Source organism: Mytilus trossulus, chromosome 2, assembly GCF_036588685.1.
Source record: "Mytilus trossulus isolate FHL-02 chromosome 2, PNRI_Mtr1.1.1.hap1, whole genome shotgun sequence".
NCBI classification, from domain to species: domain Eukaryota; kingdom Metazoa; phylum Mollusca; class Bivalvia; order Mytilida; family Mytilidae; genus Mytilus; species Mytilus trossulus.
The window spans coordinates 41,730,328-41,750,968 of NC_086374.1; the positions used below are offsets into that span (position 1 = coordinate 41,730,328).

The window sequence follows — 20,641 nt, forward strand, 5'->3', positions numbered from 1 at the left end:
ATGAGCAAAGCCCATACCGCATAGTCAGCTATAAAAGGCCCCGATAAGACAATGTAAAACAATTCAAACGAGAAATCTAACAGCCTTATTTATGTTAAAAAATGAACGAAAAAACAAATATGTAACACATAAACAAACGACAACCACTGAATTACAGGCTCCTGACTTGGGACAGGCACATACATAAATAAAGTGGAGGGGTTAAACATGTTAGCGGGATCCCAACCCTCCCCTAACCTGGGACAGTGGTATAACAGTACAACATAAGAACGAACTATAAAAATAACCACTGAATGGAATGAAACCAAACTTAGCATAAATATTCCTTATGAGATGCTGACCAAGTGTCTATACTTTGTAGCTGATCCATCATCCAAGATGGCCTCCAGCCGGGGGCTTAGTTTAACGTAGGACCCTAGGGGAAATGCATACAAAAGTCTTCTTTTTAAGAACCACTGAATTGGATGAAATCAAACATAGCATGAATGTTCCTTTCTTTATGAGGTGCTGGCCAAGTGTTGTTACTTGTTAACCAAATTTTATATTTTTTTATATGATTTCAAAAACCAAAGTAAAGTCAGGTGAGCTTGAGAGCCTCTAGTTTAAGATGGACTGAATTTAACACCCATAGCTATTCTGTCAAAATTTTAAAAACTAGAGTGCACACGCTGAAATGTCTCTCCTTCTTTACTTAACATTGATATTAAGTTGATAGTCCTAAATATAAAGCTTTACTACAACTATCACATAAACTAAACATGATCCAAGAAAATAAGGCCATGGTTATATAAAGTGAAAGGAAAAATACATGTTCACCTTGCAATCATTCAATACACTAAATATAGTTGACCAATTGCTTACAGTTTCTAAGAAACAGACTTAACCAAGAACAGGAGTGCACACTCTGACATTTTTTACTAATCATTGATATTATGTTGATAGTCCTAAATATAAAGCTTTATTACAACTGTCACATAATCTTAACATCAACCAAGAAAACTAAACATTGACCAATGAACCATAAAAATGAGGTCAAGGTCAGATGAACCATGCCAGGCAGGCATGTACAGCTAACAATTCTTTCATACAACAAATATAGTTTACCTATTGCTTATAGGTTAGGGAAAAAAGACCAAAACACAAAAACGTAACACTGAGAAATGAACCATGAAAATGAGGTTAAGGTCAAATAAAACCTGCACATCTGACATATAGATCATAAAATATATCCATACACCAAATATAGCAAACCTATTGCATATATATATAGTATTAGAAAAGACCAAAACTCAAAAATTTAACTTTGACCACTGAACCATGAAAATGTGGTCAAGGTCAAATGACACCTGCCAGCTAGACATGTACACCTTAATCATTTCATACACCAAATAAAGTAGACCTATTGCTACAGTATATACGCAAGAAAAAACAGACCAAAACCCAAAAAATTAACTATAACCACTGAACCATGAAAATGAGGACAAGGTCAGATGACACCTGCCAGCTGGACATATACACCTTACAATCCTTCCATACACTAAATATACTAGACCTTTTGCTTAAAGTATAAGAGATGGACTTGCCTACCAAAACTAAACCTTGTTCACTAATCCATGAAATGAAGTCGAGATCAAGTGAAAACTGTCTGACAGGCATGAGGACCTTGCAAGGTATGCACATACCAAATACAGTTATCCTATTACTCATATTAAATAAGAGAGAAATTTACATAACAAAAAATCTTAACTTTTTTTTCAAGTAGTCACTGAACCATGAAAATGAGGTCAAGGACATCGAACATGTGACCGACACAAACTTCATAAAATGAGGCATCCTTATACAAAGTATGAAGCATCCAGATCTTCCACCTTCAAAAATATAAAGCTTTTAAGAAGTTAGCTGACACAGCCACCACCGCCACTGGATCACTATCCTTATGTCAAACTTTCTGCGACAAAAGTCTTAGGCTCGACAAAAATGAGGCCAAGGAGGCAAGGACAAATGACAGGCAGAAACTTTAAAAAGGCAAACAAGGTCTGAAGCATTCAGGACTTCTATCCCATGAAAAATAAAGCTTTAGACGAAAAATGTAATATGTAGTCATCAACGGAATTGTCAACCTTCAACACTTTCTTCAAAAATTCTCAGATATAAATAATGAATAATCATGATATAAATTTTAAGTATTTATTAAGTCTTCAACTTCTTCTGTTTATTTTCTTTGTTCTACAACAGAAAAAAACCAATTAAGTATTTTTGGGGTTCACATTACATTCATGCAGTCAAAACTCTAATGAGATTGGCTTGATAGCAATATAAGATGTCATTGAACTCTAGTTGGACTGGCTTGATAGCTAGATAAGATGTTATCCGACTCTTATGGTACTGGCTTGAATCTACATAAGATGTCATCCCTACTTTTGACAGCATAAAACAGTCATTGAGCAATTTGAGGTGAACAATATTTACATCTTATTCATGTACATGTCAAGCAATTTATCAATGAAATAAATATTCAGATATTTTCAAAATAATAAAATGATGTGCTTGTTTATAGCCACAGTTTCACAAAGAAAAATTTAAAAATAACATAAGAAAGGCAATAAAAGATTTTGGATTTATTTTCCTTTGTCCTAATTGTAGTTGAACCAAATACAATTATGGACTACGGAAGATAAATTTTTACAGTTAAAGTTCAAAATATTTCCTTTCAATGATTAATAAAATATAGTAAATGTTTACTTAAGTTTTCAAATTAATGAAATGTTTACTATTTAGAACTCTAGTAAAAATATATTCCTCAATTAACTCCATATTAGGTGTCAATACAATAACTTTGAAGATTTGCTTTTGCTGACGACTTTTGGGTTGTGTGAACTTTTACATCAAGCCATAATGATTTCAATCAATAAGGATCATTTCTGCAACAAGAAATCCGTTTTTGACTGGTACTTTTAATCACATTCGATATATTTTACCAAAATTTGGTAAGACAAGAATGTGTCCATAGTACACAGATGCCCCACTCACACTATCATTTTCTATGTTTAGTGGATTGTGAAATTGGGGTTAAAACTCTAATTTGGCAATAATATTAGAAAGATCATATCATAGGGCACATGTGTACTAAGTTTCAAGTTGATTGGACTTCAACTTCATCAAAAACTACCTCGACCAAAAACTTTAACCTGAAGTGGGACGAACGGACAAACGAACAGACGTACAGACCAGAAAAGATATGCCCCTCTACTATCGTAGGTGGGGCATAAAAATATATGTTTCTACTGCATGACTTTTATATTTAATAAAATCTTTATTAAAGAAGTAATACAGTAAACTTAGAAACTATTGCTTTTTTGACATGACCAACAAAATATTCAGATTTATTTTTATGATTGCAAGAAAAGCTGAAAACAGATTTCTGATAATAGAACGGGAATTCTTCTTATCACAATACTAACCCATATTCATTAATCATAACCTAATAATGATTACTGAATTGGCAGTATTTATAAAATACTAACTTTAATTTTTCTTTTCTTTGTTGGTTGTTTCGTTGAGACATCTTTGACTGTTCTTTTTTCATCTTCTATGTCACCAAATTCATAATCTGAGTCTGACTTATTTTCTTGAATCGTGGAGGCATTCAACCTTTGACCTTCATCATCATCAAGGCTACTGTCACTGCCGGATTGGTCATCACTTTCACTTTCTTCAAAATCCTCAGCTACAATAGCAAAATAATAATTCATGTTTTTAAAGAGGTTCATTACTCTCAACATGGAAAATATTTGAAAAGTTTTAAACTGTTTCTTATTAAACTGCATTTGGTAGTCATGTGAGTGTGTTTCTAAATTTGGTTTATTTGTATGTTTTGGAGTGAATCATGGCGTCTATTTTGCTGAATTGGTATACATTATATAAGGGGCCAGCTGAACCCCACCACCCTGCACTGAAGCTCCATTCGTGGCCTAAGGCTGTTTTCTGCTCTTTTACTTTATGTAATAAATTGCTTCGCAGAGCAAAGCTGGATACGACCTCAGTTCCAACCCTGAACAGTTAGGACAAAAATGGACACAATATTCACGCTTGATACAGGTCTGAATTTGGATTGTAATTAAATATTTGACACATAATAGGTTTCTGACACAGAATAATTGTAGTAAAAGAATATGATTTGAATTTATACTTAATATTTGCTTTTGCGATTACATTATGCTGTTGCAATTTTTTTCCACTGGTTTTTGAGTCATAACCCCTCAAAGCCAATCCTAACCATCCCTTTGTGGTATAATTTCACAGAGATCCATACACTTAAACACAAGTAATGGTCTGGAAACTAGAAAGCCTTTTTGGGCCTCTTTTTTACCCTTAATTCATTAACTGTTTGGACCATAACCCCCAAAATCAATCCCAAGCTTACTTTTGTGGTTATTAACCTTGTGTTTAAATTTCATGGATTTCTATAAACTTATACTAAAGTTATTTGGAAGATGAAGACGATGTGATACCAATATACGACAGCAAATTTTGTAAGGTCATATAAAAATGGACTGCTGAATCCCTCTTATGAACCCGATTACTGGCAAAGTTTTATACTTCTGAGAGTTGGTTGATCAAATGTATATATATATATATATATACCTGGGTAAAGGTCACTGAAGTCATCCTTATCATCTTTATCACCATGGTGACTGTCTTCTGCATCTGACATCATTTCTGTATCTTCTAGGTTCTGTTTCTGTTTTGGTCTGAAGAGAGGTTTGTAAGTTTCCCCTGCCTTTTGACATTCTTCCCCTATTTAGAGACAAATGAAAACCTTATTGCTATGTGAGAATCTTCCCCAAGAATTTGTGGCACTTGAATTATTGACATTTTACAACAATCAATTTTCTTTTGTGGCATCGTACATACATTTTTTCTTGCGAGGTCAAAAATTTATGGAAACTTCTTGATGTACAATAGTGGGGAATAATTAGCCATAAGATGCATTGTGCTTTAACTCACAGAGATCCTTAATCAAGTAAATTTGGATTTCTGTGCTCACTGGTTTCAGGCCTGGGGCAGTTACATTGCAATGTAATGCAATACATTACAATTACTTTATGTTTCTTTCATTACAATTACAATTACATTTTTTCTCACATGTAATGCATTACATTACAATTACAATTACATTTTTTCTCACATGTAATGCATTACATTACAATTACAATTACATTTTTTCTCACATGTAATGCATTACATTACAATTACTTTGCCTGTGTAACATGTGTAATGCATTACATTACACATTACTTTTTTCAATAAAAAAACTAAAATATTACAAGGGTACTTGCTTCTATGCTTACTCAGTGTAGTAAAAATCTAGAGTTAATTGTTTTGTGTAAATGTATTTTTTCTTTTGCATAACATATTTTTGAAGACCTCATGGAAGATTATCATGCAATTGTTTAATCTGTTTTCTTAATTGAAAAATATAAAATGTATGATTATTTCCTGAGAATATTAACAAACAGTCTATTTGTTTTATTAATAATTTTCAGTTTTTGAAATGGACATTTTTGTTTATCTAATTTGTCAAAATGACAAGTGTGCATACAATTTATTGTAACAAATCAACAAATCCCAAAGCCCACTATAATTTATTATGTAGAAACCACATCACCATTAATTTATATCTCTTTGTTAATATCTAGACTGTAGACACAGATGTTCGATGCCAAATATATAGGTTGTTAAATCTTGTCCATTTAACATTCACTTGTTTATCAAACTGTGCAACTGTAACCTATGCTCAAGTAAACACTTACGATGCAAAAATGTAGCTTTAACATACATGTTTGAAAGTGATATATAGATACATTTAGTTTATTATCATGTACATGTATCAGATAAATGACAAGCCATTTGTGAAAAGTTCTTTATTGCCATGTTTCAGATAACTCCTGTATGGTGTTGCTCTTTATTGCAGGAGGCTAATACAGATAAGATGATTAAGTGTCCCAAATGAAGAATAATTTAGCTTTTGAATATTTCTCCATAGACTATACTGCTAGCGAATTAATATGTGGGGTTCACGCAATAAGAACTGTGCACATAGAAAAGAGCTTTAGTTTTTAGATAGGACAGTAGATGTGATTAAATTCATCTCATCTAGATTTAATAACCCATACACCAGGTTTTCTAAAGAGTATGAACAACTTACATCTGAGTAAAGCTTTCTTGAACCTTCTGCCGTCAAGATGTTTCTGTATATGTTGTGGAGTATTATTAAGATGTCGATATGTCAATGTACAAAATAACTGATGGCTGAAACAAAACCAGATGTAAATTAAATTATTGAAAAATATATAAAGAACTGACAACTTCTTGAAGATGCGTTTTGTTTTGTAAATAATTGATCACATCAAGATTTTCCTGCTTGAATTGTTTTACATTTTGTTATATTGTTGTATATAACTCTATACAATATACCATATAGTTAACTGGGGAATAGTTATCTCATTGGCAATCATATAATATTTTAATATTAGTGAGAGGGGGCAGGACCTTTTTCGGGATGTCAGGATCAGGTGTTTTTAAGCTCGGGATGTCAGGATCAGGTGTTTTTAAGCTCTGGATTTCAGGATCCGGGGAATTCTTTTACCAATTTCAGGATGTCAGGATTTTATTTTCTTTAAATTCTGGACCTCAGGATTGCATGTTTTTAAGTGGAGGATTTTGGGATCAGGACCCCCCCCCCCTTATTAGTATACATCAATATATATACATCGATAATGTACCATTATAAAGTGTTCACCCATTAGAATCCTAAACCTTAGGTCGAAGTGACTATTTTCTGGAAGGATGTCGTCATCCAACGTATACCCTTCTAGATGCAACTGTTAACAAAGTTTTTTGTTTGAAGTTTACTTGAGACATGACCATTGGTATAGAGTTATAAATATGTCAGTGTATCTAAACATGTAACCCAGAGTAGGGTTACAAAATGCATTTGACTAGCAGGTCAAATAATGGATGCTGACAGCCATGGTGATTGCCAAATAAACGGATCACAAGATGTAACCAAATGTATCTTAATTATTAATTTGATATTAAACTTGTGGAAAAGACAGTATACCGCAAACATGAGGTGCAAAAATTAGTACACTATATCCAGATTTCAACACAAGTAATACCAATCCATTTATAATGTTTATTCTGTATGATTTATATTAGTTTAAAATAGTTAAATTATAAGGCTAAAATGATTGCAAGGGACCAATCACTAGTATCCAATACATCCTTTAAGAATATTAAAAGTCCTACCTCCTACCCCTTTTTATACTTTTTGTAAGATGCTGTTTTTCATACTGATAATTATGTTTTTCCAAAAGTTTTTCAAATTTCTTTCCTTTAATGTAACTTTCTAGGGCATCTAGACGACAAGGCATTTCATGACCTGATAGTTCACATCTGATCTGAAATATACAATTGAAAATTATCAAGTTGTAGTAAACATAGTCATACTAATATTCAAAGTAGAATATTGTATAAAAAAAACCTTTCATAGTAGAATATTGTATTTAAAAACATATACATTTGTATCATGGGATTTGCTCAATGTGGTGACCAAAACTATTACTCTCTGTTTCATTTGGTCTATCATGGAGTATTGTCTCATTGGCAATCAAACCACATCTTCTTTTTATGAAAGAAGAATATAGTATCTAAAAACAAGCAACTATAATAGAATATTGTGTTTAAAAATTTCTAAGTAGGACATTGTATTTAAACCAACATTTGTAGTAGAATATTTTTAAATCCACTTTTCTTTAATGAATACTTTTAAATACAATATACTACTATCATGATTATGAATTATGTTTTTATACATGTTTTCATAGTAGAATTTAAGAACATTCTTTGCATAACCAGATAACTGAATACTTTTTTGAAACTCATATATATCTTAGCATGCTTTAAGATGTAGAACATACAAAAATTGGAAAAACAAATATTTTTTTTACGAAAATAAAATCATTTAAAAGATTTGAACTAGAACACACCCGTGAAATCGCAGTTCCTTGACTGAATTAAAGTATATAACTATGCGTATTATCTGATAAAAATCATGCCGATTTAAAGAATAGATTCATATTTTTCTCTGCTTCAAAAAGATTTCTGTTTGAACCCTTCGACCTGGAATTTATCAATTATTGGTAATATTAATTATTTGGAAAACAAAAGTGCCTAGAATGGAGTATTTTTAATCAACAGCATTGTCCTACATGTAAAGTTGAATTCTTTGATTCGCTGTTTTACGTCATGCCGGCTAACAAATTGAAAACTGTAAGTATACGCCTTAATTTAAGTCCAGATATTAGTATTCGTATGGGTATTGTCATCTTAGAAAGTCATACTTATTCAAATACTACAATAGGGAACAATGTGACAATGGTTGAATTTAGAAGTGTCAACGCTGTAGTTATGACCTGTATATATAGCAAAATCCTAAATACACCGTATGGTGGTGCGCCTGCCTGTTAAATGCGGAACGTACAGATAAGGTAATAGGTAACAGGTGAAAATAATATTGGTTTCGGTATCCAATTCGACCCAGAACTTGTTAATTATTGGCAATATTAATTATATGGACAACAAAAGGGTCTGGAGTGGTGTAATTTTTAATCAACACCAATGTCTTATATTAGCTATATATATAAAGTTGAATTCTTTGATTTGCCGTTTTTACCTGATGACGGCTGACAAATTGGACCTCGTTATTTTAGTATTATAGATATTATAATAAGAAAATAACAGGTTATCAAATAACAGCAACATACTTGACATACAGAGTAGACTATTGTTACACATGATACATGTACATGTATATATATAATAAATCATTTGTAGTGGAATAAACGTATTTAAACTTGGTATTTAGCTGAATTGGGGCTCAGAATGACCCTATATATGAGAGGGGTAGGAGGGGTCCTGATCCCGAAATCCCAGGCTTAAAACACAAAATCCAGTGGTCCCTAGAGCTAATTTAAGTAAATATTTAATTACCGACATCCTGAAATTTGAACAGAATTCCTGGATTCCGAAAGGGTAAAAAAAAAAAAAAAATCACAAAAATACTGAACTTGGAGGGAAATCAATTCGGAAAGTCCATAATCACATGGCAAAATCAAATAACAAAATGCATCAAAAACAAATGGACTAGAACCCAATATCCAACGCTTAAAAACACCCAATCCTGGAGTCCCGATATTAAAAGGTCATATCCCCTCATATATGCTCTGAATAACCTTTTGACGTCAAGCAACAATCAATTTTTAAATAAAAGTATATTCTTTTTCAAATTGTGATGTCAAAGTCACAATGGGAACTTGTACAGGTCAGGAATAACCACCAATTGGTGGATTATACCTCAATCGACTTATAATCCACCAATTGAGGTATAATGGTATAGACCAATTGATGTATAATACAAGTTTTTTGTAATTAAATGCTAGTGTGAGATAGGAGCATGATTTTGCAACTTGCAACCTATTTCATGACCCTGATTGAGTCCTCTGAAAGTTTCAGTTTTGTCACAGCCTGCTGCATCTCTTGAGAATGCATGTGTACAACAATTCTTTTGTTGAAACATTTGTATTATTGACCATGATTGACTTTTGATAATGAAAGTCAAGTATTAACAAAGAGTTCCATTCACCTGTGGAGTTGTACTCATGATCACATGACTGTAGACAGTAATGATGTCCATTGAAAGGTAATTACAGGTAAATTTGCCAATCAAGAATTGACAAGATAACAATAGAAGAAACTTCAAATACAATTATTGATTAAATGCAATATGTTATGTTACTATACTAAACTAGGAATGTTTGACAAGTTTTCATACCATAATATGGTTTTAAGAAAACAATGCTCCATTTTGGTTGAATAATTTGTTTTGAAAAACAAAGAATTATACACCAATTGGTCTATACCATTATATGTCAATTGGTGGATTATACGTCAATTGAGGTATAATCCACCAATTGGTGGTTATTCCTGACCTGTTGTACGCTTTTACGAAATGGCGGACAAATTTGCATACAAGTGTAAATGCATCTATTGGGTAAAAAACTCTCTGATAAATACATCTGCATTCAAAACATATGTAACCTATGAAATGAAGCTTTCTTATCTAATCTTATATTGAAAAAAAAACAATCAATAAATGTCGATGAAAAAAGTTTGGAATTCTAGACAGTTCGGCACCCAGACAAATTGATACCCGGACAAATCGGCACCGTGAAAGACAAATCGGCATCCAGACAAATCGGCACCTAGACAAATCGGCACCTAACATAGACAAATCGGCACCTAACATAGACAAATCGGCACCTTATAGATTATATATCTTTGATCTATATATAGTGAACCAAAAATTAAAATTTCCTGGCACTGTTTATGTATGAGGGCATTTTGCGTGTTCAGCAATTATGTTTGAATGTTATTTATTTGTCTCCTGCACTATTTATAACATTATTGTCAATATTGTACATTGTTTCTTTGAATATGTATCTTATTAAGTGGTTTATTTCTTTTAGTTATTTGTTTGTTCACAAGACTGTACTGCAGCTTAGTCATATTTTTCCTGAAACAATGAACATTCTGACTATATAGAATGTATAGATTTCACCACACATGTACTTGGAATGTGCATGTACTAGTTTAATTTAATGTAATCCATAATTCTGTTACCATTGTATCCAAAATCAATAAAACACATGTAGAATATTAATAATATTTATTTATTATATCTATTATATATTATATTCAACAGTTTATGCATACATGTAATAAATAATAAATATTAATAAATAAACTGTATTTAGAGTCGGCAAAGTATATTTTTAAATTTGTGCATGATTTGTCCACATTTAAGTTTTGAGTAAAAAAAAATCATTAACATTTAATTCCAGGCAGGATCAGAACCTTAAAATCGTTACCATTATGAGTTTTATTTCATACACTAATTAATATAGATAATTAGCACAATAATTATCAATAAGTAAATATTCGGAACATTTAAATGTTCTACTTTTTATGGTTTTTGGTTGAGGTGATTTGTCTGGTTCAGATACTGTTTCATGAAGGTATATCCCAATTTCTGCAAAGCTGCAAACACAAGCTATACACTTTTGATCTCTATTGAGGAATTGTTAGATTTAAACATAAAATACTGATTGATGCATAACTACAATTAATTATGATTTAATTTAATAATGTTTATTCAAACAATGACTATCAACAACATATCTAACAATCAATTATGATTTAATTAAATTATGTTTATTCATACATAATCTTTACGAGCTTAATTAAATGATGATTATTCTTTTTGTAATGCATATTTTATACACAAATTATAATATCTATGCAACAATTCTTTAATTTTTGATAATAAATTTATTTTTAAAAACGAGGTGCCGGTTTGTCTTGGTGCCGATTTGTGCTGATACCGAAATGTCTTCGGACTTTGGTGCCGATTTGTCTTGTTATCAAAAGTTTGACCGAAAAGGTACTATGGCCGAAACGTCTTGAGAGACGAAATTGTCATCTTAAGTAGCCTGAAGTTTTGTTGAACAACTGGACAAACGATTTGCATAGTAGTTTTACTATACAAAATCATTGAATGTACTGACTGTTTTTCAAAATGGGTAGAAATTTCTGTTTCAATCAATGACGGTGTATTTTCAAGTGTTTCTATATAGAAAGAAATAACAAAAAATGGTTCTGTTTACTTTTTCCCTATTTTCAAGAATTGTAAATGTCTTGTATTTGTCTAAAATTATTTTCAAATCGTCAGAAACTATCTTGCTCATGTTCAAATTGGATTTCATGGAGGCTGACATCTTGAATTTCAATCATAGCTTCCGCTTCCGTTTTTCCTTGACAACATGTAAATCAAAATGGCGGCATAAGTAGGTTTTAATTTGAGTTTGTGCATAGCATACAAAAAACAAACCTATCAGCAATGAAATTTGATTATTCGTGACCAAAATTAACAACATTAATTACAAAACTATCTTTGATATCATCCTATCGAAAGTTTCAACTGCATTGCAAATGCTGCAACTCACTATTAACTGTCCAAAGTGTGAGATTCGTAATTTATACTCATTAATTTATAGATAGTGCTCCCCCAAAAACACAGAACTCCCCAAAAAATCTATGTAAATACTGACCAGTCAACTTTTTTAAATCTCCATGGGGAATTTATTGCGAGACCAGATTTTTAAGGGTTATTTTTTTTTGCCTAATCCGCAACAACAAATTATCACATTTTTACTCCTTGGATATGGTCAATAAATTTATTTGGCTTTTAAACTGTGAGTCTATTAATATTTTAAAACAACTTTGCTATTTCTTATCAAAACACCTGCCTTGAGTAAACATTTATAATATAACACTGGGATACTGTAAGTAATATTTAAAATGTCTAACTTTTTAAAGCATACTGTTTTGTTGTTTTGCTTTATTGTATTTGTTATTGTTTGTAACTATATATTGTCATGAATGTATATGCACTATGCCCCTTGTGGGTACCTCTTATGGAAAATAAAAGATATTCTATTCTATTCTATTCTATCACACCTGTTGTGTCCATTTTTAAAGAATGCGGGTCGGTTCGCGCCCATTCACGTTCGCACCCACTCATGTTCGCCCCCTTTCACTTTTGGCACCCTACATGTTCGCGCCCAATTTTAATTGGTTTTGTGTTGACAATATAGTTCGTTACATATGTGTTGAATAACTTTGTAAACAAGTTTTGGCAAGTGTATACACCTTATCGCTATTTAGTCCATTCCGGGAAAAACAGACATTTATACAACTTCCTGTATGGGTCATCGGATGAAAAATGGAGGTCATCAGTAGTGAAAAAAAACTTAAGAAAGTGATCATCAAGAAACTTTGATATAGTATGATCCACTTTTTTCAAATTAAAATTGAAGTTGAAAAATATTTCGTTTGAAGTATTTACGGTAGTTTAAACAAGTCTCATTAAAAAGTATCATGACTGGTGAATTGTTTATACAGGGTCCCAGATAGCTTCAACTGGATGAAAAAGTTGTGTAATTTTAGAACTTGTCCGGAATGGAATAAATAGCGATTAGGTGTATTCTTAGAAGTATAATTGTTGTCATTGTCTCAAAATAAAGTGAGACAGCATTTTTTTTTGTTGAATTAATCTTAATCATATTTTGGATAGTGTATTGTTAAAAAAATTAATAATCCTTTCTTAATAAAGTGGAATTCTGCCAATGTTTTATTTTGTGTTGAATAACTCTTAATCATGTTTTGGTTAGTGTATTGCTATAGCTTTGTTTCATTGACTTGTTTCAAAATGAAGTGAGATTCTGACTAGGTTTTTTGTTTGTTTTTTGTGTGTTGAATAAATTTTATCATGTTTTGGTCATAATAGTGTATTGCTATATTTCATTGTTTAATTGTTTCAGATCAAAGGGACCAAGCTGTTAAAAACAATTATCTTTTGTGTTTTCATTTAAAATCTTCAATGTTTCACTCATACCAAGCTATAAATACATTCAGTATTTACACCAAAGCAATTAAAAACAACAATCATGATTTTCAAATTATTCCACTGGAATTTGAATTAAAATTTGGCCAGAACATGTAGAGTACGAATGGACCTTGGGTGCGAACGTGTGGGGTGCGAAAGTGTATTGGGCGCGAACCGACCTGATACCATTTTTAAAATAGTGTAGGATCGTAAACTTGTCATAATATATCCCCAGGTAAGATTATAGATTTTTTTAAATTGATCAAAAAAACTTCGGTAGCCAATAATTTTTTCGTGTATATTTTGTAAAAATTAGGATTTTGACTTGTTTTACGATCCCAATATCAGGATTCCGGTTGAGTGATGAAAACCTGGATGATATCACGAAAATCAGGATAGTTGGCAGATCTGTAAAGTGTAAACATGGGTTTCCCAATTGACAGCACCATATCCTATTCCTAGTACTAGACTTACATGTACTATGGATAGGTTTGGATACACATCAACTCTTGGTACCTTTAACAACCTACTCATGTGCTTTTTGTGGAATTTTTAATTATGCATCATTTAAATTTGATATTAAAGGTTAATAAAAAATATGATAAACTTCACATTTGATGAGCTATAAAGTGAATAAATTATGGAAATTTTTAATATTTCAAGTCAGATTTATAACATGACATAAACAGAAAATACTGACATTACAATCTTTTACTATATCAAATGTACAATGTAGATACATGACATTTCCATTTCCTTTACATCAATTACATCAGTATTAATATTGTAACGAAAACCCAGTGGTCAGGCTTTGGTGTTAAACTATGAATGTGTAACCCTTAGTGTGTTAAAAAATCTACCGATTTGTTTTACCATTTACCATTTCGGCTTACCTTTCAACAAAATTACCAAATCCAAAGCCGACGTCATAAAAAAAATAGGTTATGACTTCATTGTGTTGTACGTCATTTGAAGTAATCAATTCACAGGTGTTTAGATTTTAAAAACATAGACAAAAATAATAAAAAAGATAACAAACATAGTTACACAAGAAATATAAATTAACGGTAAGGTTTTAACAACATCATCACACAATTTTAGGGAAAACAAGTTCCATTTCAAGAGACCCCAATTTAGTTACAATATTAATTATATTACTAAAGTAATCAATACTTTAATTTCATCATGATATCTATATTTTTTTATTTAATTGATTAAATTGTGAACGCTACATGCAGAGGCGGATTTAGAGGGTTTTTCAGGGGCCCAGGCCTCCCCTTTTGTGGCAAAAAAAATGGTTGATTATATAGGGAATCACTAAAGCATGACTGGAGTGGGTCCCCCCTTATGAAAATTTCTGGATCTGCCTCTGACATTAAATTGAAAATTTTAACCTTCTCGAAAAACTGTTGATTACATTTTGTTGTACTTTTAAAAAAAGTGTAACCTATTACATTCAATAAATTTGATATGTAAATAATATATTTTTACATTTAGGATAGAAGTGTGAAACATGAGTACTACTGTAGCTGCAAATGCTCCTGCCCTTCATGGGTCAGACAGTAAAGCTCTGGTTGCTACTGAAGGTAAGTTATTATGTACATCTTTAAAGACATTCAGTGATTGGGTTTAATCATTAAAAGTTTAAAGATTGATTTTCAGAATATATAAAAATATAATAAGGCCATAAATTATATATGATTATAATGTCTTGGTCATGATTATTGTGCATTGCTTTTTTTATAGGTTCTTAAAACTATCTTGCCTTGTTTTAAATGTATGATTATTGTGCTTTAAATATAATTATTTTTGAATAAAATTTACAGATAAGCAGTTGCCAGATTTGAAAACCAGTGGCCATGGAATTGATAGAAACAAACCTCTTCCGACCAGTTTGATGAGTGATTTTATACCTGAAGATGTTTTGTTTGCTCTCACACAACCACCTCCTGTCAAAGATCAGCTTGGACCTCCTTCAAGAACAAGGAACCTTAATACCTCAATAGTATGTGTCGATAAAAGACCCTTATTACTGTAAAAAAAAATGTAATGTTTAAGATAAATGGATATAGGAAGATGTGGTATGAGTGCCAATGAGACAACTCTCCATCCAAATAACAATTTATGAAGTTAACCATTATAGGTCAATGTACGGCCTTCAACACGGAGCCTTGGCTCACACCGAACAACTAACTGTAAAGGGCCCCAAAATTACTAGTGTAAAACCATTCAAACGAAAAATAACAACAGTCAAATCTATATATAAAAAACGAGAACCGAGAAACACGTATAAATTACATAAACAAACGACAACTACTGTACATCATCTGATTCAGATTCCTAACTTACTTTTATGATTTAGGAGAGGTGCAAACATTGCAGCGGCATTACAAGTTTCATGATTCATATAGATAAGCATTTACAAAAAATAAGGTAATAAATATATTAATTCTTGTCAATTAACTTAAGGAATTAGTATGCTGATCATTAAAGGATAAGAACATAGTTTATTGATCAAAGGTTGTTTATTTGTAAATTTTATAAATTCTGTAACATATTTAGTTAGGCCAAATAAAACAGTATGTGTGGTTTCAGTTACATCTAGAAAAAAAGGGTAGGGAGGTATGGATTTTTTTTTAATTTTATGTTATTTTTACATTGAGTCTATTGGAGCAACATTCTGACTTTAACAGTGCTTAAGGAAAAATGAAAAAATGAGAAAAAAAAATCTTTAGGTTAGGCTATTATAACAACTTAAAAGTAGGGTAGGTAGGGTAACTGGAACCACACATATATTTTTATTTGGCCTTACACAGGGAATCTTGGCATGTAAAGTATTAACTTTACATTAGTTGTAAGATAGCAGTCAAATTATTTTGTTTAAATATAAAAAGGTTTGAGAGATAGTGAACTTTTTATATTATTACCACAGTCCTACCCAAGACCTCCACCAAATGGAGTATGGAACCATAAAAGAAGAGAACGATTTAAGCATCTGACAGAAAATCCACCATGCATATGTGGTGCAGGACAGTATGTATATCTTACTTAGAAAAAATATCTTTTTGAAATTCCATATTCTTATGTTCTGCCAATAAGTGACTGGCGAGTCAGTGGTCTCGTTAGCCCAAAATAGAAGGGCGCCACGCCCTTGGTGCCCTGAGCCGCACCATGTGTGCCCTCAGCTGCGCACTTCTGCCATGACGCCGTTTTCCGAAAACCCTTGTGCCATTTTGGTAAAATTGCCTTTTGTTTCATCAATTTCTTATCAGAAATTAAATTAAATATATGACACTTGGTGATTGCCCCCAGGTTACATGGTTAATCATGTCATTACAATCAATTATTGTGAATAAGACTTCAAAGGTGTTAATTACTAGGTAATTTAATAAGACAATGTACCTCTTTGTCATAAATATGATGAATGAGCCGGCATTTTCTTTTCAATCTTCAAGTCACATTGGAAGAGTGTATAAATGAAGACTTTTATAAATTTATAATTGAATTGAAGTAATTAAAATAAAACTATGCCTTCACAGAAACATTATCCATCTCAACTTGTGAGCGACAAGCAGACGTAAACATGAAAAAAGGAGAGGGGGTGGGGGAGAATAGTAAGTTTATTTTGCCTCTTTTGGTTAATAGTATGAATGTGTATTGCCATGTCTTATGAACATGTAGTATGAATGACTTTTCTCATGCAAATTTTATAGAACAAATAATCAAAACAACAACTTATGCATCTTTATACAGTAAAAAAAATATGTGAACTCGTGATACACGCAGAGACGTAGACAAAAAAATGAGCAGTGCCTTCTATCATAAAAAAAGTGCCCTGCCCTCCACTGGCACCCTGCCCCTTTCGAATTCTAGCTAGAGCACTGGTAGTGTTACCCATATGTCCACCATTTCATGATTCTGTCCTTTTATAATTAACATTTACTTTTTCCATTATCACTTTAAAACAAAATTCTAGTTTTAAACAACTTTCATGAACAAAACCAATCACCAGAGTAAGTGTTTGTATGAATGAAAATACGCTCTAACTGCTTGGCAAACTTATCTTACATACATATCTCAATTTGACAGCTTAACGGAAATATTGTATAAACATTCTAACTATAAAAATTATGAATAACTTTTAATATAAATTTTGCAGTTTTACTTTCATCCTTCATTAACCACAGTTTGATTCTTAGTTTTAGTTTCAGGGTTGTGCTAAAGCAATCAAACTTAGATTTCAATAATTTTTAATACACAAGAATGAACCACACACATAACACCTCATATACATATTTGCAGAGATATATCTTTCCTGTATGATGTCCCCAATGATGCTGCCAATTTAGAAAGACCTGATAAAATTGATAAAAGTGCTGTCAGGAAAGAAATGATTGATAAACAGAAAAAGGTAATATACACATGTGTAATATTTAATGTGTGAAGATACTAAGGGGAGATAATAAAACCTAAATTAAAAGACATACATCAGCTGCTTCAGTACTGTAAGCCATTTCTGATCTGTTTATAACAGATGTCCTGTTTCTTTTGCTTAACTTGGCTTTTATTCAATAGTCAAGGAAAGAAGTTAAGATTGTGATTAATAGAAGAGAAAATAGAGTAGTGGTCTTCTGTAATGTAAATATTTTATAATAATCAACTTGGCCATCAAACTCAGCCTAAATCATTCCACAGTTGTTTCAAAATTGTATTCCATTATATAGCCTGCCACTTCGGAGCATAGTTTTACAATACTTATACCCAGATTGATTCAGCATCATGCAAAATACCAGATAAAAAATAAAAGGCTCCTTGGATTCTCAGTGAACTTTAGAGTCTCAACGAAAATAATGTGATTATGAGAAGTTGCATAGAAAATAGAGAATTTCGATTATCAAATGATTTAATGAGATAAAAAAAGCATGTAAATATATTGAATAAGGGATAGATTTAGGTTAGATGAATTGAAAAACCTATGTTTTACGACATCCATAGGTCTTTTCAGAGAAATTAAAAAAGACAACATTGATAAATAATTTAGATATAAATGTCTGATAATACATCATAGATTATATTTAATTTGTTTTTCAGCCATTACAATTACCGGATACCTTAATACCAGAGGAATATCACATTGTGAAGAACAAAGGTGTGATGGGGATAGAGTTCCATGAAGAGTAAGTATGAGAAATATCACATTGTGAAGAACAAAGGTGTGATGGGGATAGAGTTCCATGAAGAGTAAGTATGGGAATTAAATAGATGCAGTTGGAAAAGGAAGGAAAACAAAATATTTTTCATACTTAATTATTTAAAAACTACTTTATATTGATATTATTATCACATAGCTAGTCCTAGGAATAATGTTGGTTATTCAATGTTCTATTTGGGGGTAATTTAGAGATTAAGGCAGTGTTATTTCAGCAGATCACTTCATGAAGAAGAAACCTGTGATTGTTATAAAACTCTATGAAGATGAAGTAAATATGAAGATGAAGTAAAACAAAAGCCTGGATACCAAATTTCGAGGGTTTTTGTGGATACAGGTGAACCACAAATTCAAATGATTAATGAATATCATATTTTCAATAGGCTTTGCATAAAGAGATTGGGAAAACCATGAAATCAAATATCCATAAATATGCAAGTTTTCAGCAATTGACCAAAAATTGATACCCATGAAAATAATTAAATAAATTAATCCACAGTAATTCCAGAGAAATATAACTCTAATGAGGGAGGACAGCCTTTCTTACGGAGAAATCATCATTGAGTCTCAAAGGTTTTTTTGGGGTAAAATTGAGTGACAGCATCTTGAAATAAACTTATGATTTTTTCATTTTATTTTAGCAAGTACAGTACACAGATACAGGATCATGAGAAACATTTGGTGCTGTTTCCCTCTATGTAAGTCTTAAGTTTTTTTTTTTTATTAGTTCAGACAATACTGTTGAAAACCAGCTACCAACTGTAAGCATTTCATTATCCATTGATTGAGTAGCATTCACATTTTACTGGATTTAAAGTAATCTTTTATTTTTGTTTAATAGATTTTAATCCTTATAATACTCAAAACAAATTGCAAATTTCCTGTATTTTAACAAAATATACTCACAGGAAGTTATAATCTAAAACAAATTTATATTTTTAGCAGCAATGACTTAAAAATGGTTAACTTTTTTTGTAGACTGTAAGCTTTGTGTTGAACTGTTGATCAAAATTTTGTATCAGTTTATAAGATTTTTTTTAGAGTTTTGATACTTGTATATATTGATTAACAGGAAACCTACAAGTCGGTATGAAGTGATTCAACTAAAGAAAACATTTAATAAAATGATGATAAAGTTAGGAATAACAGAAACAGATGTTGAAGTCAAAGGTCCTACTCAGGTATGCACATTAACATGCATTTAAAAGGTGAAAATATCAGGTCCATGTACATGTATATAAGAGAAAGAAAAAAATTTAAATACTACAAAAAATCAAATACTTTAAAGGGTCAAGCTCTTTTTTGTCTTTAACAATGAGCTGAAAACTTACATCTTAAGCAATGTCAAGACTTGCAGCTCCTAATATTATCTAATCCAAGACACAGTTATTAACTAAAACTTAAAAAAAAAAAACTATAATAGAAGTTCCATATATATAGCATACAGATTTAATGTTTATAGATAAACTTTTTGAAAAAAATGAAAATATGATCTCTTTCCTAAAATTGAATAATCTCAGCCATTACATGAAATTTTATTTGATCTTAATATGTTGATATTATACAATTACACCAGAGAAATAGGTACCCGTAAATTTAAAAAAAGATAATTCTGCACTGTAAAGTATCAAAATGAGAGACATAATTCAGAAAATGTATTAGATGTTAGATGAGATTGCATGGTTGTCATGAATCAGCTCATGGTTTCAACAAAGGCTTAAATGTTTATGTGATTTCATATTTATTTTTCAGATTCATAATTTGTTAGAACTGATAAAAAAGGAACAATCCATCTTTGATACAATTTTTTCAGAGTTGATACGACAGGTATGTATAGACATAAAGGTGTCATGTTAATGTCAGTT

General features: G+C 31.4%; 2 protein-coding genes across 9 annotated transcripts in view; one reads left to right on the forward strand and one right to left on the reverse strand.

The window, feature by feature from the left end:
• Positions 1 to 2,130: 2,130 nt before the first annotated feature.
• On the reverse strand, positions 2,131 to 11,928 carry LOC134707276 (surfeit locus protein 2-like). 2 transcript variants are annotated; one of them, XM_063566909.1, is made up of 6 exons: positions 11,787 to 11,928; positions 7,312 to 7,463; positions 6,209 to 6,312; positions 4,645 to 4,797; positions 3,525 to 3,727; positions 2,131 to 2,226 (listed from the first exon to the last, which is right to left on the reverse strand). In XM_063566909.1, the coding sequence occupies exons 1-6, from the start codon at positions 11,895 to 11,897 to the stop codon at positions 2,191 to 2,193; spliced, it is 759 nt and encodes a 252-aa protein (XP_063422979.1). In that variant the 5' UTR covers positions 11,898 to 11,928; the 3' UTR covers positions 2,131 to 2,190. The 2 variants fall into 2 exon arrangements, with proteins under 2 accessions (XP_063422979.1, XP_063422980.1); XM_063566910.1 differs by lacking the exon at positions 11,787 to 11,928 and adding an exon at positions 9,538 to 9,556.
• Positions 11,910 to 20,641, forward strand: part of LOC134707275 (axonemal dynein light chain domain-containing protein 1-like) — a 28,516-nt gene continuing 19,784 nt past the window's right edge. For 6 of the 7 annotated variants that reach the window (XM_063566901.1, XM_063566907.1, XM_063566905.1 and 3 more), the window contains exons 1-9: positions 11,910 to 11,966; positions 15,065 to 15,153; positions 15,394 to 15,572; positions 16,500 to 16,600; positions 17,870 to 17,978; positions 18,659 to 18,744; positions 19,418 to 19,474; positions 19,849 to 19,957; positions 20,529 to 20,603. In XM_063566901.1, the coding sequence (XP_063422971.1) occupies positions 15,081 to 15,153; positions 15,394 to 15,572; positions 16,500 to 16,600; positions 17,870 to 17,978; positions 18,659 to 18,744; positions 19,418 to 19,474; positions 19,849 to 19,957; positions 20,529 to 20,603 (789 nt within the window). In that variant the 5' untranslated portion in view covers positions 11,910 to 11,966; positions 15,065 to 15,080. The other variant, XM_063566908.1, reaches the window with a different exon arrangement.

Bases quoted from the DNA above. Each gene is read 5' to 3' on its own strand.
- LOC134707276 (XM_063566909.1), bottom strand. From the start codon at position 11,897: ATGTCAGCCTCCATGAAATCCAATTTGAACATGAGCAAGATAGTTTCT. The intron at 7,464-11,786 runs GTAAACAGAACC...TGTATATTTCAG, and splicing joins TTCTTGAAAATAGGGAAAAA to ATCAGATGTGAACTATCAGG. The intron at 4,798-6,208 runs GTAAGTTGTTCA...GTCTCTAAATAG, and splicing joins CAAGAAAGCTTTACTCAGAT to GGGAAGAATGTCAAAAGGCA.